The sequence below is a fragment of the Lemur catta genome, chromosome 15 (assembly GCF_020740605.2).
Source record: "Lemur catta isolate mLemCat1 chromosome 15, mLemCat1.pri, whole genome shotgun sequence".
NCBI classification, from domain to species: Eukaryota; Metazoa; Chordata; class Mammalia; order Primates; family Lemuridae; genus Lemur; species Lemur catta.
In genome coordinates this window covers 16,011,785-16,039,284 of record NC_059142.1, presented here as the reverse complement: position 1 = coordinate 16,039,284, position 27,500 = coordinate 16,011,785, and the positions used below count along the sequence as shown (strand labels likewise).

The 27,500-nt window shown below is 57.5% G+C and overlaps 2 protein-coding genes across 8 annotated transcripts in view; one reads left to right on the top strand and one right to left on the bottom strand.

Annotated features, from left to right (window-relative positions):
- SGSM2 (small G protein signaling modulator 2) overlaps window positions 1-16,936 on the top strand; it is a 43,838-nt gene extending 26,902 nt beyond the window's left edge. For 3 of the 7 annotated variants that reach the window (XM_045526116.1, XM_045526118.1, XM_045526115.1), the window contains 9 exons: window positions 298-426; window positions 685-867; window positions 2,340-2,726; window positions 2,994-3,118; window positions 3,604-3,686; window positions 3,846-3,955; window positions 4,410-4,506; window positions 5,654-5,821; window positions 14,653-16,559. In XM_045526116.1, the coding sequence (XP_045382072.1) occupies window positions 298-426; window positions 685-867; window positions 2,340-2,726; window positions 2,994-3,118; window positions 3,604-3,686; window positions 3,846-3,955; window positions 4,410-4,506; window positions 5,654-5,821; window positions 14,653-15,173 (1,803 nt within the window). In that variant the 3' untranslated portion in view covers window positions 15,174-16,559. Of the gene's footprint in view, window positions 1-297; window positions 427-684; window positions 868-2,339; window positions 2,727-2,993; window positions 3,119-3,603; window positions 3,687-3,845; window positions 3,956-4,409; window positions 4,507-5,653; window positions 5,822-6,195; window positions 6,932-14,652 lie in introns of those variants that run through there. The other 4 variants (XM_045526120.1, XM_045526119.1, XR_006728926.1 and 1 more) reach the window with 3 other exon arrangements.
- Window positions 10,489-26,288, bottom strand: MNT (MAX network transcriptional repressor). Its single transcript, XM_045526126.1, has 6 exons — window positions 25,771-26,288; window positions 19,843-20,422; window positions 19,218-19,259; window positions 18,953-19,064; window positions 14,463-14,655; window positions 10,489-14,250 (listed from the first exon to the last, which is right to left on the bottom strand). The coding sequence occupies exons 1-6, from the start codon at window positions 25,841-25,843 to the stop codon at window positions 13,490-13,492; spliced, it is 1,761 nt and encodes a 586-aa protein (XP_045382082.1). The 5' UTR covers window positions 25,844-26,288; the 3' UTR covers window positions 10,489-13,489.
- Between the last annotated feature and the right edge of the window lie 1,212 nt (window positions 26,289-27,500).

Sequence of the window (27,500 nt, the reverse complement as noted above, 5' to 3'; positions counted from 1 at the left end):
CCCATACAGCTGGGTCTGTGGGTTTACATGGGAAGGGGACTGGGCAGAGAATGCACCTGCCTCCACATTGCTCTGTGACCTCGGGCAAATCTTTGCATCCCTCTGGGCTCCATTTCCTGCCCTGTAAGGAAGGAGGGTGGAACAGGAGGATGTGCTGTCCCAAAGCAGGGTTTGCCTGGCCTTCAGCAGAGTGACTAAAGCCCCCTCCCTGGCCCCAGTTCTCCATGGGATGGGGCTCACCCAACTGGGCCACACTGACGTTGGGGGCTGTACAGTCTTTACTCCTGGGTCCCTCAGAACTACAAGGAGCTGGAGCTGCTGCGGCAAGTTTACTACGGAGGTGTGGAGCACGAGATCCGCAAGGACGTCTGGCCCTTTCTGCTTGGCCACTACAAGTTCGGCATGAGCAAGAAAGAGATGGAGCAGGTAAGGGGAGCCTGTTCCTGTGGGGCTAGGGAATGGGGAGCAGGGCCCAGGGACCCCAGGGAGGGGGCCTCATAAGCCTCAGCCCCGTCCCAGCTGGAAAGAAACATGGCAGAGGAGGATGTTAGCAGAGTGGCTCCACTGTCCCTACCTTGAGGCCCTACTCTAGTCTCCAGCCATCCTAGCCTCTGAGACTCAGGGCCAAAGGTCCGGTGCCTGGTGCAGCCCTCCCTGCATGGTCATGGTGTGTTCCGAGGACAGGTGGATGCAGTGGTGGCAGCAAGGTACCAGCAGGTGTTGGCAGACTGGAAGGCCTGCGAGGTGGTGGTGAGGCAACGCGAGCGGGATGCTCATCCAGCCACACTCACCAAGTTTTCCTCGGGCAGCAGCATCGACAGCCACGTGCAGCGCCTCATCCACCGAGATTCCACCATCAGCAACGATGTGAGCCAGACGGGGCCTTGAGGGGTGGGGGGCCTGCGGGAGCCACCGGCATTTTATGCACAGTAGTCCCCAACACCAGCCTAGCCTCTAGTACTCGCTGGCAGTGGAGCCCTGGGAGAAAGGCTTAATGGATCTATGTCTCATTTTCTTCAACTGAAAAATGGATAACTGTCCCTCTACTGCCTATTTCTCTAGGTATTGTAGGAATAAAATGAGATAGCGCATTGTCTCCTGTTTTAATGGACTGGTAGGGAAAGATGGGTCTATTGGGATTTAGGGAAACCCTCCCTCCTTGTAGAGAGACCTTAAGGCTAGTAACAGGCAGCCCTGGGTCCCAGTCCCAGACCCACTACTGACAAGATGAGTGTCTCTGGGCAAGAACTTCGCATGTCTGGGTCTCGGTTTCCCCCCTCCATTCATAGCCACTGGTTGTTAGAGGCTTCCCGGAGAGCTGTTGGCCAGAGAGCAAGGGAGCAGTTAGAGTGGTCCTATTGGTGTCTGCTGGCGAGATCCTCCCTCCCCCGCGATGCTGTCTATGGCCTTGTAGAGTTAACTCTGCAAAGCTAGCAGAGCATGGGAGGGTAGTTCCTCCTGCCATCACCCCTGCCTTGAGAACACCAAGTTTGAAACTATGGCTACTTGGCCCAACCAACACTGATAAGTTTCATTTTTAAGGACATGTTTATTAATTTATGTTTTTTCTTTAACATTGTTTCTTTAAATAACATGTATTCTTGTTACTTTACTAAATTCTTAATAATAACAGAAAACCTAACCTTTCCTTTCCCATGTGCTTTGTTCTTAATCCCCTATTCATGAACACACTCTCCTCTCTGGCTTTGGGTTTTGGGAAAATCTGAGTCTGTACAGTGCCCAGCTGCTCAGCCCACAGACGGCAGCAGCCTTGTTGGCAGTGCTCTGAGGCTCGACTGCCTCAGAATTGTGGCCTTACCCAATACTTCATGCTTCTTGCCTAAAGTGAAAACTACCTTTAGCATCCCCTTCCCTATGAAGCCCAAATAGAAAAAGAATGAACAAAAACAGTCTGTGTGTGTCTCTTATTTTACCTGTGATCAGTCCACTGTTTCCAGTCAGAATATGTTTTCTTTTACTTCTTACCTCACCTTGCCTGAGAGCTAACGTAACTGACCAGGTACTTGCTACAGAACTTTCCATCTTGTCCTGAGGAACGTTCAGTACTGAAAATTAGGGAAAACTTGTTTTTCCTAAAACCTCTAGCCTGCTTTCCAACCAGGATGCCCCAGCAGCTACACCAAAACACTGAGGACACTCTCCTGGTCTCGTGGCTTCAGGCATTTGTAGAATGGGACTTAGCTCAAACCGGCCACTGAGTATCCAGGCCTGCGGTTTCCCTTCTCCGTTCCAGCTCCATTCCAACCCAGGGAGGAGGCAGGGGCTGTGAGAAGGTCCCGGAGTGCAGGTGGGAGCTACCATCTCTTCACTCCTACCAGGTATTTATCTCTGTGGATGATCTGGAACCACCTGGGCTCCAGGGCCCTGAAGATTCCACAACAAAGCCCGAGCAGGAGCCAGGAGCCGGGACTCAGGGCACCGCTATGGTGGAGCAGCAGCAGTCAGTGGAGTTCGACTCTCCAGACTCCGGACTGCCATCCTCTCGCAATTACTCCGTGGCCTCGGGCATCCAGTCGAGCCTAGATGAGGGGCAGAATGTGGGCTTCGAAGAGGAGGACGGCGGTGGGGAGGAAGGGTCCCATCAGTCAGTCCCTGCAGCCCACACTTTCTCCGAGCCCCAAGATCCCAGCCAGGAGAAGGCTTCTCAGGCCAGAGAGCTGGAGGCAGGAGAGGAGCTTGCGGCTGTGTGTGCCGCTGCCTACACTGTATGTGGACGTTCCTCAGGCATCGTTCCCAGCTAGCCCCAGAGGCCTTCCTGACATCCCAAAGCTTGGGGACGGGCTGGCAGGGTAGAAGGCGGGGGTGCTCTGACTGTCCGGGGAGCGAGCACTAAGTCCATCTCTCAGAGGACTCTGTTCTCTGAGTTTCCTGGGTTCCCTGAGTTGCGGTGTTTCTTTGTTGGGCACCACCTCCTGCCCCCAACCTGGGAGGGGCCGGTCAGTCTCAGCCCTGACAGCCCTCCACTCTTCCAGATAGAATTACTGGACACCGTGGCCTTAAATCTGCACCGCATAGACAAGGATGTGCAGAGATGTGACCGGAACTACTGGTACTTCACACCCTGCAACCTCGAGAGGCTCAGAGACGTCATGTGCAGGTGCCGTTGTGGGGCAGGGCTCAGGGTGGGAGGTGGGGACCCTGTCCCACACCCTGACTGCCACTGGCTACTTTGTAAAAGGTTGGGTCTGGAAGGCATCCTGCTTCTCTCTGCTGTACCTGCATCACATTGGCTCCCTCTGTCTGGAACTCTCCCTGCACCACCCCTTGCTCCACCCCTCTTTATTCTTAGAGGTCTTTGGGATCTCAGCTTCAGCCACGCTTCTTCATGAAGCCTTACCTGACTTCCCTCCCCTGTCCCACATCCCAAGCTTTGCTGGCCTCACGTTTCTTTCAAGTGCTTGGGGATAGGGGCCATGGGTTGTTCCCTACTGTCTCCCAGTGTGGGATGCACAGTAAGTGCTTCAGGGTCATGGAAAGGCTGACTTCTGGGTGGCAGGCTGCTCTAGGGCCGTCTCCCCAGGGATCCCTGAGGGGAGGGAAGGGTGGAGCATAGCCACAGTGACTCTGTCTCTGACATTTCAGCTACGTGTGGGAGCACTTGGACGTGGGCTACGTGCAGGGCATGTGTGATCTGCTGGCACCTCTCCTGGTCGTCCTCGACAATGGTGAGGGAATGATGGAGGTTCCTAAAATGGTGTTGGGATTGGGCTGATATTAGCTGGAGAAAGAAACAGAAGATGGTAGGTCTGGAAGGGAAGGATGTAAGCCATCCTAGCCTTCTGGGGTCTCCTGCCCTGCTGGCTTCACTCCTGTCTCCCCCTCAGATCAGCTGGCCTACAGCTGCTTCAGCCACCTCATGAAGAGGATGAGCCAGAACTTCCCCAATGGGGGTGCCATGGACACCCACTTTGCCAATATGCGCTCCCTCATCCAGGTAAGCTGCCCATGGGTACGTGACCAGGCAGTGCTGGGTTTGTCCTTGTCCACAGGGAGGCTAGGGAGCTTTCCAGAAATGTCCTTTACATAAAAGCTTAGTTTCTTTCATTTTAAAAAACATTGTTTTTGAGGAGTATGCGTGTGTGAATGCTTGTGCCCATGAAAATTCTGGAGAATAGCGGGGATTGATGATGAAATCAAATACTCAGAAAATGGTATAACTCTAAAAAGAATACAGCCCAGAGAGATGGGTGGGGTGCAGAGTGCAACCCCCACCCAAGGAGACCTGACAGGGAGAGAGTGTGCTGCCAGGCACCAGGTGTAGCACAGCAGAGCGGCCGACAGCCAGGCCTGGGGAGCCCGTGCTTCCCTGGGCGTGGAGGGTGAGGGGTGGTCAGAGAGGCAGCAGCAGTTCAGGGTTCAGTCTCTCCCCCTTTCCCCACCCACATGAGATCCTGGACTCAGAGCTGTTTGAACTGATGCATCAGAATGGAGACTACACTCACTTCTACTTCTGTTACCGCTGGTTCCTGCTGGATTTTAAGAGAGGTAAGAAGTGGGTTGGACCTTGGGGCTAGGGTTAGGGGCAGTGGGAGATCCCTCTTCCCCAAAGCCAGTGGTTCTCAATCCTAACTGTACTTTGGAACTACCTGGAGAGCTTTTAAAAACTACCAGTGCCCTGAGCCCCACCTAGCTCAGACTTACTAACTATGGCTGCCTGGGTATATGTGTTCTTTTTTTTTTTTTTGAGACAGAGTCTCACTCTGTTGCCCATGCTAGAGTGCCGTGGCGTCAGACTAGCTCTTAGCAACCTCAAACTCCTGGGCTCAAGCGATCCTTCTGCCTCAGCCTCCCGAGTAGCTGGGATTACAGCCATGTGCCACCATGCCCAGCTAATTTTTTTTTTTGCTATATATTTTTAGTTGTCCAGCTAATTTCTCTCTATTTTTAGTAGAGATGGGGTCTCGCTCTTGCTTAGGCTGGTTGGTGTATGTGTTCTTAAAAGCTCTCTAGCTGATTCCAAAGTGCAAGCAAGGGTTGGCAGTCACCACTCTAATAGGTAATGGTTTTCAGAACCTTCTTCAAGCCAAAGCTTCCCTGAGCATCAAGATGTAAGGCCTATAAAAGTAGAGTTGAGCCTGGTGCAGTGGCTTGCACTTGTAATCTCAGCTACTTGGGAGGCTGAGGTGGGAGACTCACTTGAGCCCAAGAGTTTGAGACTAGCCTGGGCAACATAGCAAGACCCCATCTCTAAAAAAATGAAAAAAATTAGCCAGGCATGATGGTATATGCCTGTAGTCCCAGCTACTTGGGAGGCTGAGGTGTAAGGATTGCTTGAGCCCAGGAGTTCAAGGCTGCAGTGAGCTATGATTGTGCCACTGTACTCCAGCCTGGGTGATGGAGCAAGACTCTCTTTAAAAAAAAAAAAAAAGTGAGTTGCTCTGGTGAAATGAAGTACAAATATGGAGTCTGCAGGAACCCAGTGTGCAGAAATTACTTAAGAGTGGGGTCTTGGGTACAGAACCCCCATTCTTGAACCAGATCATGTGTAATGGGGTGAATCACATGACCTTGGCCCCTGGTGCTCTGACTCCCCACCTGGCTCCACCTGGAAGGCCCATGGCCAGCCAGGCTCAGCCTTAGCCCCAGCCACATGGCTGGGACTGGCAAGCATTAGCTCCTTATTGTCCCCCAGAGCTGCTGTATGAGGATGTGTTTGCTGTGTGGGAGGTGATCTGGGCGGCCAAGCACATCTCATCAGAGCACTTTGTCCTGTTCATCGCCCTTGCCCTGGTGGAGGCCTACCGAGAGATTATCCGTGACAACAACATGGACTTCACTGACATCATCAAATTCTTCAATGGTATGAGCTGGTCTAGCCATCCTGGCTGCCCCCAGCAGGGGCGTGGGGGCCTCCACCTCTGGCCTGGGCAGAATTAGAGGATTCTCTGAAATTCTGGGGTCCCTTCCCCATAGGCAGGATGTCAAGAATCTAGCAATACCAGGCACAGTGGCTCACATCTGTAATCTCAGCACTTTGGGAAGCCAAAGTGGGAGGATCTCTTGAGGCCAGGAGTTCAAGACCAGACTGGGTGACATAGTGAGACCCTGTCTCTTAAAAAAAAAAAAAAAAAGAATCCAGCAGGTAGAAAGGGGGCAGAGTAGCCAGCCACAGTCCTCCTCCCAGCCTGCTGCCCTCTCTCTGGGCCTCCCTACAATTATCCATGTTTCCCCCAGAAAGGGCTGAGCGTCACGATGCCCAGGAGATCCTGCGGATTGCCCGGGACCTCGTCCACAAGGTGCAGATGCTCATAGAGAACAAGTGAGAGCTGCAGCCGGGAGGCAGCAGTTGTAGAGCCTGGGCACCAGGCCCCTGGGCTCCAGCAGGGAGAGGGCCAGGGGCATCACAGCCCAGACTGCCCCAACCCACAGCTGACCCTGCTGCCCAACTGTTCCTAACAAAGTGATTGTCATCTGACTCCAGGCAATTCGGGCCCTGTAGGGCAAGTCATGGGCCAGGGTGCCCTCAAACCAGGGCAGGGATGGGAGGGGTCGTCCTCAGGGAGTAGCTGCCCTGGGGAACGCCTACTCTGCTCCCCTCTCAAATATCTGGGAATAGCCCCACTGCCACCTGCATCCTCAGCCTGGACTGTTCCCCGGGAGTCAACCTGGGGCCCTATAAAGTTAGAGGGGCTATCATGGCCTGGGCCCTACCTAGCAAGGGTTGCGTGGGGAAAGGACTGTGCTCTAGCTCTTCTGAGAGTCCCTTTGCAGTCCCAGTGCATTGTGTGCGCGCCAGCCCCAGTCAGGGCAGCCAGAACGGCTGCCAGTTCAGGCATGTGTGCAGGAGACCCGGGCGCCTTGTAGGCCCTCCCCTGAGATTCTGGGGCAGTCAGAAGATGTGGGCCCCAGGTGGGAGCAGCCCACCTCAGCAGCACTGCCACTGCCACTCCCCACCCTGTACAGTGCGTCCACATGGATCTGTACAGTCTCACTCTTGCCACCCTGCCCTTGCGTTATGCGTTAGATACTGCCCTGGAAACTCTGTGTAAGGACACTCTTGCCAGGTGGATGATCTGGAATGCAGTGGGAGCAGTTGCTCTCGAGAGGAATCCCAGGGCGATTCTGTAGGGAAGCACTTCTGTCACAGCCTCCTCTCAGGGACAGGCCTCAGAGCTTCAGGGCAGCCCATCACCTGCCCCAGGCATCTGCTGAGTCCCTGGGGCTGCAGGAGGCAGGGTGTCCCTGGGTCTCCTGTGTCTGTCCTGGTGGGAAGCAAGGCTAGCTCTGCCTTCCACATGCTTGGGATGCCGAGAGACCTAGGAACCCCTTGGAGGAGCCACACACTCACAGGGGTGCCAGGAAGGGCACAGCTCCTGAGGCCTAGGCATGCTGGTTGGTCTGTTATCCCCCCTTCCCCTCCATCCCAGCACATGCAGGCCAGGCCTTGCCCTGGGACCTGGAGAGCCATGCCTGGGCTGAGGCTTGTCTAGCAGTCACCAAGGTCTGGCGGACTTCCTGCATTTGAGAAACACGAGAAAGGGCCCAGCAGCCCTTCTGCATCCAGCACAGCCCTCCCAGCCCACCCCTGCCCCTGGGCACTGCACGGCCTGTTTGGGGGCCAGCCCACCCCACTGCCCACCCCTGTTGTCATGAGTCCTTGGCCTCCACCAAGCACGGGTGGCTATTGTGTGCCTGCCTTAGTGACTCAGTGGTTTTGTGAGGAGCAGAGTGTGTATGTTTTTTGGCTCAGAAACTATACTCTTCAGTGTAACAGACCAATAAACAGCATTTGGCAACACTTGAGGCTCTGAGGGCTGCTTGTGGGACTGGCTGGACATCGAGAGACTGCACTGGGGAATTCTGTAAGCACCACAATCAAGCAGTGAGGAGGGCTGGCCCCAGAAGGCAAGGGCTGCAAAAGGAGAACTACGGTTTCCTAGAGAGGGCTGTGGGCTGGTTAGGGAGTCAGCCCCCTGGGGGAACCACACCCAAGTCACCCTCCCATCCCAAGATTGACCAGTGGCTCCTCCAGCCTGTGCATGAGAGCAGGCCCACGCCCCCCCCATCCCCCCTGCCTGCCTCCTGACCAGGCAGCCGCAGGCCAGGAGCTGGTCACGAGTAGGAACCCATAGGCGCCTCCCAGCCTCTCCAGCCTCTGCTATGGTTTCCAGCCACTGAGTACTGTCTGTGAGATTCCTGGGTCAGGCTGGGGCCTCGGGGGAAGAGTCAGTGGGGGTTAGAACCTGCTGAGGCTTGGAAAAGGCCCCAACTATAATAACAGGTTTCTACCTCTTTCCCTGCCCTTCCCCAACCCCAGAGTGCCACTGGCCCCATCATCGATGGCTCCAGGTAGAGGACTCTAGTGACCCAACATGTTTTCTGGTTCTAGAGGATACTGGCTTTCTGAACATTAGGGCCTGTAGTTAACCCACTCAGAGCTGAAATATCCCATCCTATGGCCCTAGCAGGTTGAACCCAGATTTTGGGACAGGATGCAGACTAGTATCCAGAGCTTCCCAGGCAGAGAAACCCATTGACACAGGGTGCTCTGGGGCCAGGGAACTTGATAAGCTCCTCTGGGAACCACTCCCTGCACTCCCAACCCACAGCTGACTGTGTTGCCTAGGGAATCAGAATTCTCTCTCCTGCCAGGTGTGGCTCATGCCTGTAATCCCAACACATTGGGAGGCTGAGGCAGGAGGATTGCTTGAGTCCAGGAGTTGGAGGTTGCAGTGAGCTATGATCATGCCACTGCACTCCAGCCTGGGTGACAGAGTCAGACCCTGTATCAAAAAAAAAAAAAAATCCTCTCCTGTGACCACCTAAAAGAAATTCACCAAAGGCCCAGGGATAAGCTAGCCTGGGAGTGACTCAGTTTCTTCATATACTCCCATCCCTCCCCACTCCCCCAGACCATGAGGCTGGGATTCTAGGACCAGAGGGAATCCCACAGCCAAAATGATGGGTCTGCTGAGAGAAACCCCATCTCTGGGAAACTTCACCCCTGGAAAGTCACGTCTTCCTCTTTTATAGAGCAGGAGCTGGTATGGAAGCAACTGGAATCATAGTTGGGATTTTGTTTTCCATTACCCTGACCACTCACTGGTCCCTCTCTTACAGGCTCCAGCTGAGATGGAGGGTATTTGAGTACAGCTTCTGCCTATGCTTAAGATTTAGCGACAGTCCTCAGATGATACTGAGTCACTACTGCCAGGGCAGGGTCTTCATCTGTATCCCCAGTGCTGGGCGTAGTGCCTGGCACGGAGTGGGCACCCAGGAAGGGTTAAACCTAACCTAACCCCTTTCCTAAAGCGGCGCTAGGGGGCTGGTGGAAATGACCCAGCTCTTCCCTGAGCTACCAGCAGAGGGAGCCCGCACCTCACAGGTGAAAGGGCTGGTACAATTGTGGGGCAGTGGGGAAGACTGGGTCAGTTTCTTGAGGTGAGCCCTTCTCTTTCAGAGAACAGGACCCCAAGACATTTGTGGCCACCACTCCCGCCCCCTCTGCTGAGATTGAGAGTCAGGTGCCACCAGGGAGCAGACATGCTAAGACCAGGCAGCCTGGGCCAACGTGGTCTATAGCTCAGCCCAGCTAGCTGCCCCGGACCTCACTGCCCCCAGCTTAGTCCCAAGACAGCTGCCAAAGGGCTGTGGGGAAAGAAGATGCAACTATGGGAACAAGGGTCTTCCAGGCCCACGTTTGTAGGCCGAGCTGAGAACATTAAGACTGTAGTTTTCAGTGTTCTTTGACCCCTGATCTCCAACCTCTTCTAATTCCTTTCCCCGTCATAACTACAACCTCAGAAGCAGCTTCTTAGAAAGCCTCTCATGCCCTGTGCACAGATCCTGGGGCAATTCCCCTCTATTTTTTTTGTATGTGTGGGGTTTTTTGTTTTGTTTTGTTTTTTGGTCTGTTTTGAGACGGGGTCTTGCTATGTTGCTCAAGCCGGTCTTGAACTCCTGGGCTCAAGCAATCCCCCCGAGTAGCTGGTACTGCCGGCACACACCATCATGCTTGGCACCCCTCTACTGTTTCTTAATGGATCCCTGACTCTAGGACTGGCCTAGGGACAAAGGGTGGCAAATGCTAGGGGAGGAATTCTGTACTGAGTTGAGAGATCTGTCTGTAGCTCCAAGGTCCCAGGCTAGCTATGTGACCATAACAAGTCACGTGGCCACCTCAAACCTGTTTCCTTATCTGCCAAAAACAGGGTTAGTTCTGGATTATTTACTTCACTGGGCTGTTAAAAGATGAAACAAGATAATGTTTGTAAAAGTGCTTTGCAAACGTAGAAAGAAGACCAGAACTGCAGTTTTCATAGCTCATTGAGGCATCAGGATCACAACTGGAAGGTCCCAGAGCTTTCTCTAAAGTTGACCAGCAAGGACGTTGCTCGAGGACGATGCCCCCAGCAATAGGTAAGGACAGGGGATCCCTTGCCAGGGCTCACTGGATGTCTTCCCCTGCAGGCCTCTGCCTCTGTTTGCAATAAAGTGACCCAGATGCTGCAGGCTGGCAGCTCCATCTCAGGTTTCAGTGCAGTTTATTTCAGTTTTATATTTTATTCCAGGCAAGTGCTTATTACATAGATAGTATTCATGTCTCAATACCTAAAGTCTTGGAACATGAACAGCCACTAGAATACAGTTCAATAGTAAAAATACAATATGTACAAAATTAGGGTTTTTGTAGTTTTTTTTTTTTCCCCCACACAGCAGATGTATCCAAACACATAAAAATCTCTACAGTCTGGGGTCGCTACAGTTTATATTTCAGGAAACGGAGACACAGTGACTGAGTCCTCACTGTAAACAAGGGCCACCTCTTTAGGGGTTGGGGGTGGGACCCTGGGATGCGGGGAGAAGCTGTTCTTGGAGAGAGCAGGGACAGCAGGGGTTATGATGACCCCCCAGTTCCCCTCCAGGCATTCCCTGCCCTTCTTTGGCTCCCCCAAGGAACCAACCTCCCCCTCTCCTCGAGGTAAAGACTCCCAGCCAGTGAGCCACTCTGAACATCAAAAAGTAAAACACGCATGAGAGGTATAAGAAGAGAGAGAGAGAGAGAGAGAGGAGAGAGAGAGAGAGAGAGAGAGAGAGAGAGAGAGAGAGTGAGTGTGTGTGTGTGTGTGTGTGTGTGTGTGTGTGTGTGTGTGTGTGTGTGTGTCCAAGGCTGGAAGGGCAGGGACAGGCGGTCCCACAGGGTGAGGACAGATGTAGTCCTGACAGCTCTGGGGGTTGGGGGGAGAGGGAGGATGCCCAAGGAAGGGCTGGGTGGTGGCTGCCCACTTGGGCACACAGCGTCACAGCATTCACAAACGACAACAAAAACAATAGCAACACCCATCGTCACCAATCTGGACATAGTCATTCGGCACTAGATTTGGAGGCCCCCGCTGCTGGGGGGCGGTGGGTAGATGATGAGGTATCTGTGCAGGCCCGGGGGCGACTGGCCTCAGGATGCAGGGAGAGGTGGACAGGCTGAGGGAGGGCGAGGTCACCAAAGCTGCTCTGACTGTCCTGGTGTGTCAGGCCTGCCCTGGACTCTCCCTCTGTTCTTTCCATTGTCACAATGGCAACAGTGAAACTGGCTCCCCCAAGAGCCAGGGTGCGGGGTGCAGGTGGCTGCAGCTGCAGGAAGGCAGCAAGCTTGTGAGGAGCGGGTGCTACGCTGGCCGAGTGCAGGCCTCCCTCCTACAGGCCTCTGAGGGTGGAGACCTGGTCCCTAGCTGTCCCTTTCCCCACCCCCAGGAGAGAGAAATAAGATTAAATCCCCTGGAGGTCTCCAGGACCAGGAAGGGACAGAAAGGGAGTTCTTAGGCAACTACGGAGTCTTTATTTCAAGGGAGAACCTATTCAAGACTTGTGCCGGCCTCCTCCGTGCCTGGCAGGCACTCCAGAGAATCCTCAACTCTCCCCTCTGGCCCCTCACCTGCCCAGGACCCTGCCCCAGTTGTCCCACAGACATTCTTCCCACACTGAAAGGCCACTGGTGTGCATCCAGGTGGGGAGCCAAGTGTGCATGTAACTGAGTGTCTGACACAAGGCCACTTGTAATAAATACCCACATACAAAGAGAAGCCAAAGCAGTTTGCTAACGCAGAGGCAGGGAAATAGCACCCCTACCTAACACGGGACCCCTTTACTCCTCCCCACCCCAAGCTCAGCCCTGTCCTTGGACCAACTAAGGACCTTTTCTCAGAGAAAGGTGACAGTGCACAGCAGTCCCTAAGGGAGGGCACACTCAAAATTGCCCGCTGGAGAAGGGGGGGTGTTCAGGAACAGAGATGACAGGCAGAGAAGCTGCAGCAGAAGCCGCAGCCTCCTCCGCAGTCAGTGATGATCCAGCTCCAGCCCCGCTCTGTGTAGGTCTCCAGGGCTTGTTTGAGGAAGGGCTTAGGGCTTTGACCAAGCCTCTGGATTTTAACTCCCTGATGCCTCAGCAATGTGGCGTCTAGGCTCCTGGACCCAAGACCAGATGCTGGCCCATGTCTCTCAAGCTGCAAGAGACACCCAAAACCCACAGACATCCAGGCCCACCTATCCCTTGGGGCAGTGCACAGCACCAAGCAGAGGTCAGGGAAGCAGGGGGTGGAGAGCACCCCTCCTTGCTGCCTTCTTGAAATGAACAGCCAAGGACAGGGACAGAGGTCCAGAGCAGCTCTCCTCCCAGTCCAGACACACACTGCAGGGGACAGGGGCAGAAGCCAGGACAGCCAAGCTCCTCCTTCCCTACCCCCAGCCTGCCTTCCTGAGGTCAAGAGCCCAGTGGCAGGGATTGGAGGGGGGTGATCAGGAAGCTTGGCAACAGCTTGGGTTTGGTTTATTGTTGGTAAAGAATCATTAAAAATAGTTTCTACTGTAACGAATCACAGTGACTGCAACTGGGTCAGAGAGCCCCAGGCTGGGGCACCCACCTGTCTGGGTGGGACTCCAGACCAGCCACTTTCTAAGATTTGTCACCTGTGCTCAGAGCAAGGCCCCTTGCCACCTCCATCCCCAGCTTTCTGGGCCAAGTGGCTTCGGTTCTGCTTTCCCCATATCCCCTCCAAAGGCCTGGGAAGAGAACACTGAAGCTCTGGTAGGGAGGCCCAGGGCACTTGGCCACCTCACCAGACAGCAATAGCAGCAGCAGCAGCAGCAGCAGCACGGGAAGGCGGGCAGGGGAGGGAAGAGGTCAGAGAACATGACATCCACATCGCACTGATTTCAGGGGATAGGGTGGGGAAGCAGGAACGGCATTGGAGCTGGCACCAGGCCAGACAGGCGGCACGTTCAGAGTATCTCTCATCAGTCATTTTATCAAGTCCTAGCGCAGCAGGGTAAGCCCCTGCCCTGTGCCCAACTCCCTGGGGCGGTCCCTCCCTCCCCTGGCTCAGAGTCTCTGCACCCCCTTCCCCTAGGAGGCCTGGGGGTGGGTGGGAGGGGGGCGGGCCTGGGCCTGGCTGGAATGTGTGGAGCTGGTGGGTGGGACAGTGGGGGACAGGTCCCCCTCCCTGCCCCCACTGGGGGCCTCTGAGTGGCCTCATCCTCAAGCCAGCTTGAGTGTGCTGACTGGGAAGGAGGGCATGGTGACCATGGTCACAGGGTTGAGCACTGTCTGGCCCACCAGCTGGGGGTGGTGGACCACCTGAGCCCCCACAGCTGGCTTTGCCATGACGGTGGCTGGGGGGCCCAGCCCAGCTGTGCCATTCACTTGCTGGTGCGAGAGGGTGTGGGCGATGTGGCTCACCGCCACAGGCTGGCTCACCGCCACAGGCTGTGGGTACAAGGGCAGCTGGGAGCCCAGGTGGGCCACATGGTTGAGGGTGGCAGGGTGCACTGTGATGTGGCCAATGGGGGGAGTGGCAGGTGCCAGCTGCACAGCAGGGCTGGGGGCCGAGGGGGCTATGTGGGCAATGTGCTTGCCACCCGGCCCCTGTAGAACGTGGTTCACAGTCTGGATGACTGAGGCGTGGGTGGTGGCCGTGTGGGCAATGACTGTGGAGCCGCCCCCAGCTGTGGCCACCAAATGGGCTGGAGCTGGCACCAGTGTCTGGGCAGGGGCAGCCGGTGGGGGAGGAGGAGCTGGCAGAGGGGTCTTCTGCTGTGGCGGCTGCTGCTGCACAGGGAGGTGGGCAGGAGACAGGGCCACCGGGTGCGGGTGGGGGTGTGGAGGCAGAGGCGTGGGGGCGGTGCTGGGGGGTGGCAGGGTGGACTTCAGCAGCTCCGGTTGGGGACGATGGCTCAGCTTAGGTGGGCCTAGGCCTGCCCGGTCCTCCTCCATATCCTCGTCTATGTTGTCCTCACCCTCTGTGGGGGAATAGGGGGCAGGGAGCAGGTCAGAAGAGTTTGGGAAACAAGTGGTTGGACGCGTAGATACCTGTGGGGGCCCGGGGATATGACAGGGCTGGGGCAAGGGGCATCTTTTCCAGTGGGCAAAAGCCTGGTCAGGGAGGCTGGAATTTGAGGTGTAGGGTGCAACATTTGAGGGTGGTACGGCCAGCACAGGGGCCAGGGCTCACCAGAGGCAGTCGAGGTGGAGGCCTGGTCGTCCTCAGGCTGGCCCGTCTGCCGGAGCACGCGGTCGATCTCCAGCACGTCCATCCACTGGCTCAGCTCATGCTTGAGCTCTGCCAGCCGCTGCTGCGTGGCAATCTTCTCCCGAGCCAGCCGCTCCATCTCATGCTCATATTCCTTCTCCTTCCTCTTCAGGGACTGGGGGACAGAGTAAGGGAGAGCAAGACACACTTAGCAGCAGCCTCAGGGCCCATGGTACCTCAAAGCATCTCTCCACATCAGCCAACCCACAGGGGACAAGTCTGCAGCGACCAGGGGCCCAGTCTGACAAGGCTGTTGGAGACCACGCCTGCATCCTGGTCCAGACCTCTGCCCAGTGGGACCCAGCATCCTGGGAAACGTGGACTCTTAGGCAGGCACTGTCGAAGGCAAGCACAGATCCAGGTCAGCCCCACCCAAGCACAGGGGACCCTTCCCCACGCCTCACATCAACTCTCTCCCGAGAGGCCTTGCTGCCTCTTGCCCCCTTCCCTGCAGCTTCTCCACTTCCCCGGTCAGACCCAAGGCCACCACCATTCATACTCTCTGTTCAGTCACCAATGCCACAAGCTACCTCCTTGGAACCCTTTCCCCAAAAAACCCCAAACAATCCTACGCTTGCTTCTAGCTCACCATTCACTTGTCTCCTTGGTAACTTCAACATCCTTGGAGAATGACTCACTAGACTTTGTGACCCCACCCCTCCCTGTTTCATCTCCATCTCCTCCCCAACACCTGCTGGCTCCGCACCTCCTCTCTGACCTCCTGGGCTATCCCCCAGTGTGCCCGTATGTGCTGCCTCTCGATAATGCTCTACTTATACACTGTACCCCACCTCTCCTCCCAACCACCCTGCCCACAGCCCTTAGACTTCCTTCCCAGGCTGCTGAACATTCCCCTTTTCCCACACCTATACTTGAGCTAATCAATGAAACATGGCTCTTGGGGTGCTCAAAAGCACCCACTAACTCCAACTGAGCAATCCCGGAGAGGCTTCAGTCCTTCACTAAGGTTTTAGGTTGGCCCTCCTCCCGTGGCGATGATACCACACCCTTCACTGAGAACATCAGGAGGGAGCTCCCTGATTCATGGCACCACTTCCAGGATCATTGGCAATCTTCCATCTCTTAGGAGTCGACCCCCGGCATAGGAACAGGTACCATGCCTTCCACACTGTGGCACTGCTCCCCTGTCTAAGGGGCTCCAGTTTCCCTTTGCACAAAGCCTACTAGCAGCTCTAAAAGGCCAGCATGTGTCCCATTTCTCAGTTCCCTTCTACACCAAAAGTCTTTTCCGTGCCCCCATGAACTCCTGACCTGACCCATTTTTCTGTTAGAAAGACAGTAGGAAAGACCTCCTCTCCCCCTTACACACACACACACCACATTGGCTTCTCACCTGGCTCTACCCCTCAGAGGCCAAGGCTGGATGTGACATCAAATGAGGCCACATCAACAACGGGCCCATGGTTGAGTCAGCCCTCACTTCACAGCTGGGTGCTGGAAGTGGCCATCCTGAACTCTACCCACTTTTGGGGTGGCTAGACTTTGGGGCCAGGGAGTGTCATGGGTCAAAACTTCCTCTTCTCACCTAATCCAGTTCTCCACAGGCCTAGGACCCCTACAGTTTCTCCAGGTTCTAACTTTAGTCCACAACTGCTTCATTTTAAACCCATTTCCTTCCTGTGACTGGATGTATGGTTTGATACCTGTCTACTCTTCTTCCTGTCCACTTCACTGTGGCTTTCTTCAAATCCTGTATCACCTCCAGGCTGCTCTAGAGTCTGGCCAGGGGCTACGACCTTCCCATGGCTGCCTGCTCTCAGCATACAACCAAAGCCCTCAGTCCACATTGTCCCACTGGCCTCTCCAGGACCAAGTTTTGACTCTCCTCTTGTGCCTGCTGTCCCCTATCTCTGCATGGCAACCACCCTAACCAACTTTTTGTTTGTCTTTTATGTTTTTATTTTTCAGATGGGGTCTCACTATGTTGGCCATGCTGGTCTCAAACTCCTGGGCCCAAGCATTCTTCCCACCTTAACCTCCTAAGTGGCTAAGACTACAGGTGTGCACCACCATGCAGCTTTATCTTTTGCTTCCAAAAATGCACCCTACTGCCTCCCCAATGGAGAAACTTTGGCCTGTGCTGGGCTCTCTGCCCCTCACTTTGCCTACTTCACCCAGACTTACCCTGCAGATCTCAGCTCAAATGTCCTTTCCTCAGCACTGACTTCCTTACCTTCCCAGAACATATCCTGCCACACCTGTCCCTATTATGCCCTCCTGGCAGTCTTCTATATTGTTTACTTGTTTATAATCTGTCACAAGACCAAACCTCTAAGGACAGAGACTCATATTTTTTTCTTTGCTCTCCATTGTATCTTCAGAAGCAGACATAGGGCCTGGCTAAAAGTACCTGAATGAATAAATGAATGAATGAAGTTGACGATTTACAGAAAGTCTTGTGAGTTTTCTGCTGTTCCTGCTTCTATTATCAGCACAAGTATCCCTTACAAATAGCCTGGGATCCACTCCACTTCCTACTTAACCCAGGCCCAGATCCTGAGGAGCTTCATTCTGCGGCTTCCACTGAGTATTTCTGAATTCTTTTCAAATCTACACGTCAGGCAAGATGCCCCTCCCTAAGTACGTATCTATGCATCTATAGAAGAACGTGCCATTCCATCCTTCCTATCACTCGATAATAATTACTACTTAGACTGCTGCGAATTACATATAAAAACAACCTCAGCTAACCCGCCTAACACTTCTATGACAAAGGTACTATTATCTTTTCCCATTCACCGTCACCGTACAGGAGAGGAAATTGATTATTTACAGGAAATGTCATACCATGTAGGCAGTAACTTGCTGAAAGACCACTAAAGTATACCCAGGCCCAAATTCTGCAGAAAACACCCAGAAATAAGCCATCCAACCTTTCACAGCCTCCCGGAGCCCCCCGAAAACCAGAGCTCCCCTCCGGCTCTGCGCCGCGGCAATTCCCGCAGCCAGCGACGCCCCGCCCCTCCCGGAGCACGGGCGCACCCACGCGGACCCGGCATTGCTGCGTCACTCCCCGCCGGCCGCACCCTCCCTCCGCACGCTCAGGAGCCCCGCCCCCAGCCAGGCCCAACCAATCCACGAACTCCGTCCCGCCCCTCCCGGCTGCCGGGAAGTGGCCTGGAGGCGTGCCAGCCCCTCCCCCTCGTCCGGGGGGGGGGCGGGAGGAAGGGCGCGCGTTCGCGTGAGGCGGGAGGCGGGGCGGGAGCCGCTGGCTGAAAGCAGTCGCGAAGCAGCGCCTCCGCCCCGCCCCCCCATCAAGTCAGGCTCCGGTTACCTCAGGGCTGTGACCCCGCAGTCCAGGCCGAAGGACGGGTGGCGTCCCGCAGCTGCCTCGTAGCGTGGCCGGACCCTCGCTGTCCCCTCCCCCGGGGCCGTGACGCCGCCCAGCACCCCAGGCTTCACAAGTGGGTCAACAAGGAGACCCCGAGACTCACCCTGCCCCCGCCCCACGTGGGCAGGGAGCCCTAAGTCCCTCCCATTCCCCAACGGCTCTCCGTCTCCACGGCAGCCGAGCGTGGCGGCCCGCCCCATCCCCCACAGCCGCCTTCCCGGGCCCCGGAACCCACCGCCGGTTTCCAGGGAAACCGAAACTCAGGGCCGTCATGGCAACTGTCTCATCTGGCAGCCCCCACCCCCAGTACTGCAGAGGGAAGCCAGTGCCCAAATCTGGGGCACACGGCCAGGAGGGCCCCTTAAAAAAGGGATCCCCCTTTTTTTTAACCCAGTTGGGAGGAAACCGTAATTTTTTAAGGTTTGGTGACACCCAGCGTATTTGTCACCCAGACCGCCGCATTCCCCCCAAGCCCCAAACTCGGGTCGTGGCACCTCAATGCACGCACCAAAAGAGCCTTAATCTTTCTGGGGTAAAAGTGGGGGGCCTCACGCGCGCCGCAGTGTGGCCGGAGACCACGCCCAGACTGCCCCCACAACCAGCGACAGACAGGCCGAACCCGGGTTCCCGCCTAGGCTCTGCGGGCGGGTTGGGGCGGCGGGCTCGCTCCACGCCCTTCTCACCCGCGGGTGCACTAGCACGCGCAAAGCGGGGGCCGGGCTCGGGGTTTTACACCAAGCGAGTCTACCCGGGTCCCAGGGACGCCGAGGCTGTGGTGCCGAGCAGACGGCAGGGGCTCCGCGGAGCAGCCGGGCGTGGGGACGGGAAGGGGAGAGCCGTCGCGCTCTCCTCTGCGCACGCGCGCCCTTCCGCCCGCCCCCTCCCGGGCAGGGAGCCCCGCTGACGTCAGCCGGGCCATGTGCTCAGCGCCCGCGTGGAGGCGGGCGGGGGAGCGGGGAGAGCGGCAGGGCGGGGCCGGGCCGCAGCGAGGGAAGGAGGGCGGCGAAGTGGGGAGGAAGCTGGCGCCGCCACCGCCGGCCGCTGCTTCCCTCCCCCATACCTGGATGTACCGCAGCGCAGTCCGCAGCACGCTCAGATTTGACGTCTTCTTGTCATCCACGTTGGGGATGTTACGCTTCAGGGTCTCAAAGCATTCCTTCAGATGGGCCCTCCTGGGGAGAGGGAGCAAGGACGGGTCAGCCAGCGCCAGGAGGTGGGAGCTGGAGCGGGGAGGGAAGGCCCAAGGGGCACTCGGGGGACCAAGGGTGGGGCGAGTCCTGGGAGCAGGCGGGGTGGGCCCGAGTCACACACGCACCCACACACACCTGTTCTTCTCCAATTTGTTGTGGACTTCTCTGGTTCCGATCCTGAAACCCAGACAGACAGGAGGCTCAGGGAGGAGGGCCAGATTAGGAGGCCTTCTTGACCCCGGCCGCCACCCCACAAATTGCCACAGGCTTTTTGTCCCCAACATTCTCTCTCTATAAAAACAGCAACAGAGGGGTCATTCTGTGCAGTGCTGTGTTCACGCCCTGGAGGGCACATCTATGCTCATAAGCCACAAGCCCTGGAACCCTCCATCCCACCCAGCCAACCGCAAGGGAGACAGTGGGCTCTTGGGCCTCTCAAACAGCCAGCTGACCCCAACCCTCACCCAGGAGGCCCATAATCCAATACTCTGTCCAGAGGCCTGGAAATGCCATAAGCCTCAGCCTTGGAGGGAGTCCGAGAACGCAGAAGCCTGAGAACAACAGAGGGCGATGGCCATTCATTCCCAGGACAGAGATAGCCACAGTGAGAATGTGTCCAAATACAGGAGGTGCTTCTGGGCAGCAGGACATGCCTCTGAAGGGCTAGCATGGGAGGGTACTTCTCTTGCACACACAGCCCAGGGGGTGGACAGTTCTCCTCGCCATCCCTCCAGCCCCAACTCTGCCAGACCTCACTCACCCCCCAGGCCTCTTCTTCTGCTCGCTGGATTTGACTTCTTCAGCTGGTGCCAGCTTCAGGGTCCCAAGCGTGGGTGGGGGTGGCTGCTGGGGTGCCAGCTGAGGCTGGACTCCAGGATGTGGTGCTATGGTCAGGATGGGTGTGGGGAGGGGCTGCAAAGGCTTGGGGCTGCCAGTGGATGGAATGGTGGCCTTCGAGTCTGGCAGGAGGGGAGCAGGAGTGGGCACTTGAGGCCTGGTGGGCAGGGGGACAGGCTCCTTAATGCTGAGTCCAGGGGTGCTGACCAGGGCCGGCTGCCGAGGTGCCAGGGGCAGAGGCTGGGCTGCAGGGGGCAGTGGTGGGGGTGGGGGCAGTGGCTGAGGGGAGTTGGTCACTACTGGAATAGGAATGACAGTCAGTGGCGTGGGGGTGGCAATTGGTGGCGGGGGTGCCGGTGGGGGTGCTGGTGGGGACAGAGGCAAGGGTGGCGCCTCAATGCGAGGTTCCTCCACAGGCAGGGCATGTGCCAATCTGGCCAGGCTACTGGCCTTCTTCTGCTCTTGCTCCCGTTCCCGCTCCAAGCGAAGCCGCTCCTGCTCCTCTACACACAGAGAACACAGGGGGTGTCTCAGTGGGGCTGATGGTCCTGGGCCCCAGTTTCACCTGTCCTCCAACCATAACCCATCCTCTGACCCTATCCCCGTCGGTGCTCAGTGACACCCCTGCCCTGCCTGAGACACCACAAATACCCAACCACATCCAGCCAGGCACCGGGCGGGGGCACAGCAGTAAATGAATAAGGCAGACCTGGTCCCTGCCCTGGGGAGCTCACAGCCTGGGGCAGGGGGGCAGGAGGACAAGTAACAGGCTAACAGTCCAGGCTAGGGGAGGGACAGGGGGCCGGGGGAGGCAGAGCAGGAGCTGTCAGAGGATGCTACAGGCCCAGCACAGCACGTGATGAACAGGGATGATGAGGAGCAACGCAGTAGAGGAGGGCAGAGAGGAGGGCAGAGCCCAGTCCACAAAAGACTCCACAGGCCACCACGGGAGAACAGAGGGGCGCAGACAGAGCACTCCTTCTGGGGAAGGCCTTCAGTGACATTTACCAAGTACCTTCTAGAGGGCAGGCAGTACCTTCATTTCACAGATGAGGTAAAGTCAGCTCAGAGAGGCAAAGTGATCTGTTGAGGGTCACACAGCAAGTCTCCTGATGCCTGGCCAGATGCTTTGTACTTGCTGTGCCAACATATGCTCACTAGGTATCTTCCCACATACATTCACACCCCCCTGGATCCTCACAAGACCCCCACATCACAGGCAGGACAGGGACGTAACCTTAATTTCACACATGAGGAAATGGCTCAGGACTCTTGACTCCCAGGCTAGGTCCCAAGGCCTTTGTTTTCCTCAGGGATGATTCAACAAACACACTTGTTTCCCCTCTGCCCCTTCTCATGCTACAAATGATTTCTCCCAAATCCCCCTGCCCTCCCCGCCACCAGCAGCAGCACAAACTGGAATGGTAAGAGGCAGGCAGAGAGGAAAGCTGGGCTTCCTAATAGGGGTCAAGCAAGGCGAAGGACTTGGGGAACCCTGTGCCCCAGCAGTTCCACTGAAAGCCCAGCAGGAAGGTGAGGCCTGCTCAGGAGCAGACCCAGAGTCCCCTCTCCATATCCACACTGCCCTGTCCTCTCCCAGGCCCCACCACCCAGGCCCAGGCCACAGGGCTGGGCTGGCCCTCGGAGAGTCTGCAACCCCCAGGCCAGGGCGCTGGCTGGACAGCCCTGGATTCAGCCCTCTGCTGACTAACAGAGCTGACAGCACTGGCTGGTGGACACGCCTCAAACACGCCACTGCCTTGGGTGGGGCTGGGGGACTGAAGTTGGCTAAGTTCCCTCCTAGGAAGGAGGAAGGCACCAACCCCCCAAATGTCTTACTGGCTCAGAGGCCCCAGAAAACCTGAGGCCTCAGGGTCCCTTGGCCAGTCACCAGCTTGCCTGTGAACTAGGCCTGCCCCAGCCCCTCCCTCCTGCAGGGGGAAGGAGGAAGTAGAGGGGGAAGTGTTCTGAGATGGGGAGCACTCAGTGGTTTCCCAGCAGCCAGAGTGCAGAGGCTGGGCCGGTCAGCGGGCCTCTTCCGTATCTCCCCTGCCCTTCAGGAAGGGGAGATGCCAGGCCGGTGTAGGCCCGCTCCAACCTGGAGGCCTTGCTCACCCAGGCTTATGTTACAGCCCCACAGAAAACCAGCTCTCTGCTCTGCAGATTGCCACAAACCACACTGGCAAAGAAGCCTGCAGAGTTCCAGCTACAGAACCCTTCTTAGGCCCGTCCTGGGACATCCCCAGTCCCCTTCCCCACCATTCCACTCCGCACCTCCCCACAAGACAAGGCCCTTGAGCTGAGGGCCAAACACAGCCCGCACCCCCATTCCTCTGACTGACCCAGGACCTAAACTTTCATTGGCCTTGGGGCAAGTGCTCCATTCTCCATAGGCAGAGGGACAGGCAAGGCAGGGCCAAGTCCCAAGGACAGGTGCCCTGGGAACCCACACTGCAGGCAAACCACCCATTCCCCATATTTTAAAGCAACTCCAAAGCTCACCTCCTTCTCACTTACCCTCTCTTTTCCAGAACCAGGCCAGTTCCCCTCACAGGTGCCAGGAAGGACCCAGGAGAATGGCAAAGCTCTATCACACCTCAACCAGGTTGATAAAGCTTGACTGGTGGTGAAGAAAAGGGGGTGCCCCATGCCAGACCCAACCCACCAAAGCTTCCTGCCCCTCCCCCCAGCTCTGGCACACTCCCCACCCAGCAGTGACCCTCTCGTTGTGCACTGGAGAGGAGGAAGCAAACTGGCGGTTGCAGGGCCTCCCTTAGGGCTTGCTCAGGGGCAGTGTGCATTTAGGATGCTTACAAGAATGTTCCACTGCACCCACAGGTGCACTACCTGTCTCCCTCACATACACGCACTCATACTCTGGCACCTTCCCTAGGCTCCACTCTGGACTGTCCCCAAAGAATTTAGCATGACCCCTTTGGGGTGATCCAGGGGCCAAGGCTTCAGCCGACAGTCAAGAGCATGGACATTGTGCTCCTTTCAACCTTCTCAAGCTACTGTGGCCCAGGGACTTAGTAGGCACAGGGCTGGTGGTGGAGGAGTCCACACTGGGTGGCTTGGAACATGCACCAAGGATTCTTCCCTCCTGAGTGCTAACAGGGAGCTTGGTGCTTGAGGCAGCCCCAAGGTGAGACTTGGTCAGGAGCCTCTGGACATTCAGACCAGTTCTCTCCAGTCAAGACAGAGGAGAGTTGCATCTGAGCCACCTGCATGACCAGGCCAGGCCCTCCTGCTGAGCACCAGGATGGCTCAGCCCTTTCCTGTCTTCTGTCTCACATATTCACATGCACACACATCCTCAGGTTCCTCATGTGAGCAAACTGGCTGGTCTAGGTCAGGAAACCCACCCTTGAGGTTGAAAGGGGGAATGGAAAAGAGGATCCCTGCTCAGAGCTGGTTATCAGGTATACCCCAGCAAACTGGTTCTGGTCAGCAAGTTCACGTGCCACACCCTTCTCTCCTATTCCTCCCAACCCAGGTCAGAGGCCAGAACATCAAGAGGGAGAAGAAAATGAATTCTGGAGATTAAACTGCTGGGACCAGGTCTGGCCATCTGTACATGAGTTTCTGGAGTAGATTTGGCTTTACAGAACCCACCCATCCCTTAAGACCCCCTGATCGAGCACCAGGAAGCTGTGACTGGGCAGCTGAACTTGGCCTGACCCCAGTTCTCACCCTCTGGGGAGGAGCAAGGCTCTGTAACTTCTTAGGAGAGAACCCTTCCTGGGTTCCTCCATATCACCTTCCGCCTCCCTGGTCAGCTCTGGGCTTTCTTATTTGGGAAAGGGTGGGAAGGGGAGGTAAAGTGAGTGTTCCCTGAGGGTAAAATCACCTTCAACAGGTTCACCCCTAGCAGAGGGCCTGGTACACAGTGGGAACACAATAGCTATTCTCCAACTGCATTGTGTTGATGGTGGCAGCAGGTGACTCAGTCTCTCCAAACCTGGTGCACACTCCTCCCCCCACCACTGGACCCACAGGCAGGACATCCTCGGTCACCACCACTGCACTGTCCATTGCATGACCCTGCTCTGGACCCAGAAGACAAGGGGGAGGAGAGTGTGGGCGAATGTCCCAGCCCATCAGTTCTGCAAAACCCAAGCATCTAGGTCTCCAGTATCTCGAGTGACTCTTGACCTTGAGAGGCCGGTCGGCGGCCCGACTAGGCCGGCAGCCCCGCAGCCCCCCGCCCCTTGCCCGCTGCCGCTCCCCCGCCCGCCGCCGCGGCGGCACACGGCGCGCGCGCACACAACACACACTACTACCTCCTGCATGACTCATCATTGAAGCAACAATAGGCAGAGAGAAAGGAAAGGAGAGCGAAGCACTCTCTCCACCAGGACCGACCCTGCCGAGGGGGTCTGTGGCGGCTGGGAGGGAATGGGAGTCCCCAGGTCCTGCACACACACCGCACCAGGGCTGAGACCCTAGCGGCAGTCTGGGAAAGGAAGGTCTTTCCTCCCAGCCCCTCCTTTTGCAGCACCTAGAAGCTACAGACCACCAAGGGCGCGTGGGGATAGGAGACGTTAGTGTCGTCGTCTCCCTGTCGAGGGAGCGCCAAAGTTTGTCCCTTCTGAGCCCAGCTCGTTCCAGTGTGGCCCAGCATGTTGCCGGGGGGTCTGGTTAGAACGTTTTGGGGGTCAGTGGGAAGACGTGAACTCTAAATGTCTAGTTGCCCTGAGATTCTGAGGGTTTCCCTCGCCTCAGGATCAAACACAGGAGATGGGCCGAGAACCGACAGGTGAGCTCGGCTCCTCCTCCGCAGGGCAAAGGCTCTCCCTGGGAGATGCCCAGAGACCAAGGCCAGGGCCCAACCCGGCGCAAGGCCCCTTGCCAGCCCCGCCCAGACCCCGCCCCCGGACGAGCGCGAGGCGGCGAGGAGGGGCCGGACCGCGCCGTCCCCAGCGGGAGTGTCCCCGGTGCACGTGGTCGGAGGCGGAGCCCGTGCACGTCACCACCCGGTGTAACCAACGGGCTTGGAACGCAAGCACACGCAACATTCCAGGCGAGAGCGGGTTTGGAACGCGCAGACACGCCACATTCCACACCGGCTAAAGCAGTGTGCAGCTAGGGGGGCCTGGGGGCTGCCCCAGCGACCCGCGGGCCGTTTTGCAGACACGCAGTTAGTCCGGCTCTCACCCAAACCCCTGACGCGCGACCCAGCTCAGCTCTGGGAGGCGGGGTCAGGCGGGGCTGGCCAGGATCATAAGACACGCGATGTCATTTCATTCTGCAAAGGCCGCCTCCACCCCAAGCGGCGCGTAGATCTGCCGGGAGCGCCCCCCCGCACCCTCCCCACGGGGCCAGGGAAGCCGGAGAGCTGCTCGGCGTAGAGTAATCCCCACCACCACTCCGTTACACACACGCCCACTCGTGTGCTATACACACGCCCGTGTACACGTCCGTTCATCCGCTCTACCGAGACGCACATCACACATCCCCCGTGCACTCACGCACGCACACGCGGGTCTGCCACCCCCACGCAACACCATTCCTCACCCCACCCCCCGGCTCACACATCCTCAGCGCTACCGAGGGCTCCGCTGGCCCACGCAAAAGGAGCCCCCCACGGAAGTTGCACAAGGGTACCAAGGCAGCTGGGGTGACGCCCGCAGGAACCGCGTCCCTTGCTGCATGTTAATGAATTCATTAATTAATTTCACTGCCCACATCACTCCTCCCCGGGCGGCGGCTCTTGCGGGGAGCCGTGCGTTGCCCGGCTTCGCAGGCCGCCTGGGCGGGGGGCCTGCCCGTGGTTTCGCGTGGGCTCAGATACCGGGGTCACTCGCTTCCCCCTTCCCCAGTGCCCCAGGGGCCCAGCCCGGCCGCTCACCACGTGCTCTCTGTTGTTGCTGCGCTTGCCATTCCAGGAAGCGGGCCGCCTCCAGTAGCGTCTCTATGCTCATCGCGCCGAGAGCTGCCGGGGGCGCGCCGGGGCCGAGGCTGCGGCCCGCGAGCCGGGCACAGGTCAGGCTGGCGGGCAGGCAGGAGGGAGGGATCACCTCCGGGGGGCGACAGGGCTGGGCGACGCAGCGCACTCCGCAAGGAAGAACGGGGGAGCACGGGGAGAAAAATCAATGTCTCCCAAAATATTTGCAAAATATAAATTTGCAAATTTTTAAAAAACGTGATGCAAAAAAAAAAAAAAAAGGCGGCACTGCCTCCCTTCTTCCCCTCCCTCCCTTCCTCCCTTCTGATGCCTCCCGCCCCGCGGCCCCCGGGAGTCCCGCCGACAAGAAAGGGCTTTGCAACAAGATGGCGAGGAGGCACCGACACACACAACAAGGGAAGGAGCCGCGCTGCCCCCGGCCGCCGCCCCCGCTACTACACCGGGGCGGCAGCCAAAGCCCGGACCGGAGCCCCCGCCCGCAGGGCCGCGGCGTCTCACGAAGGGAGGGCGGGGCCAGCCAGGCCCCGCCCACCAGACAGCGCGCGAACACGTGGCCCGGGCGGGGGCTGGAGGAGACTGAGTCGGGTTTGCGCGCTGTCTTTCCGCTCTCCCGCCCCGCCCCGACGGCAAGCCACAGGTTGAGCAAGGGGTGCGTGTCTGGTCACGACGAAATACGTCCTGCTGGAGGGGAGGAAGGGTGGAAGATTCAAGACTTAAGATAGCTCAAATAAGGATAGTTCAGGCGAGGGAAACTTTAGGATGGTGAGACTGGCCTGACCCTTACATCTCCGCGCTCCACCCACCCGCGACCTAAATCCCGCAACCACCCCGTTGTCGCAATTCCCCCAGGACCCGCCCCTGGGCGGAGCTGACGGCAGGAGACTGTCAGAGAACTGGCGAAGGGAGCGGAGTGGCGATCCGGTTCCGCGTTTTGTCTCCATTCCTCCCCCCGCAGTGCGTTCGCATCCTATTAGGCGACGTCACCGGGCCGTGGGCCAATGGGCGGGCAGGACAACACGGCATGGAGCAGCTCCACATGGACACCCCGCGCCGCCAGCCTTCTGTTTAAAGGGCCAGCGTCCTCAGGGTCACATTCGCGGGTGCAGATGGGGCCACTGGGTGAACATGGGGTGGAACACCGAAAGGGAAATCCCGCAGTCGTGCCCCGGTCTTCCCATTACTTTTCACCATCCTCCATTTAAAACCATGCCTTTCTCTTTCCTTCCTCTAAACTCTTGTCTTTGTCCACGCGTGTCTGACATGGATGGAGATTCTGACTCTGCCGCCCCAGAGGCCACCCTTTACTCTGGGGCCGGGGTGGGGGCAGTTAAGGCGAGGCGTCCACAGCCCAGGCCAAGGGGGCGTGGCCCACGTCGGGAACAACAACGTGGAGGGCGGAAGCCCGGCCCTCCCGGCGGCGGGTGACCGAGGCAGCGGGCGGGGCGCGGGGCGGGGCCGTGTGTCAGGCTTTAACCGCACTCCCCCGGGGGGCGAGGACCCGGGCTGCCGTGCCCGCCCGCCCGCTCGCTCTTTACTGGCGCTGGTGTTTAGGGGCGTCTTGGGTACAATCAGAAAGTTACAGCTTTGAGGTTGCCCCAGTCCTCTCCTTTGCAGATAAGGAAACTGAGGCCCAGACACCGGAAAGGACGAGTCCAAGATTGAGTATTCCAGCT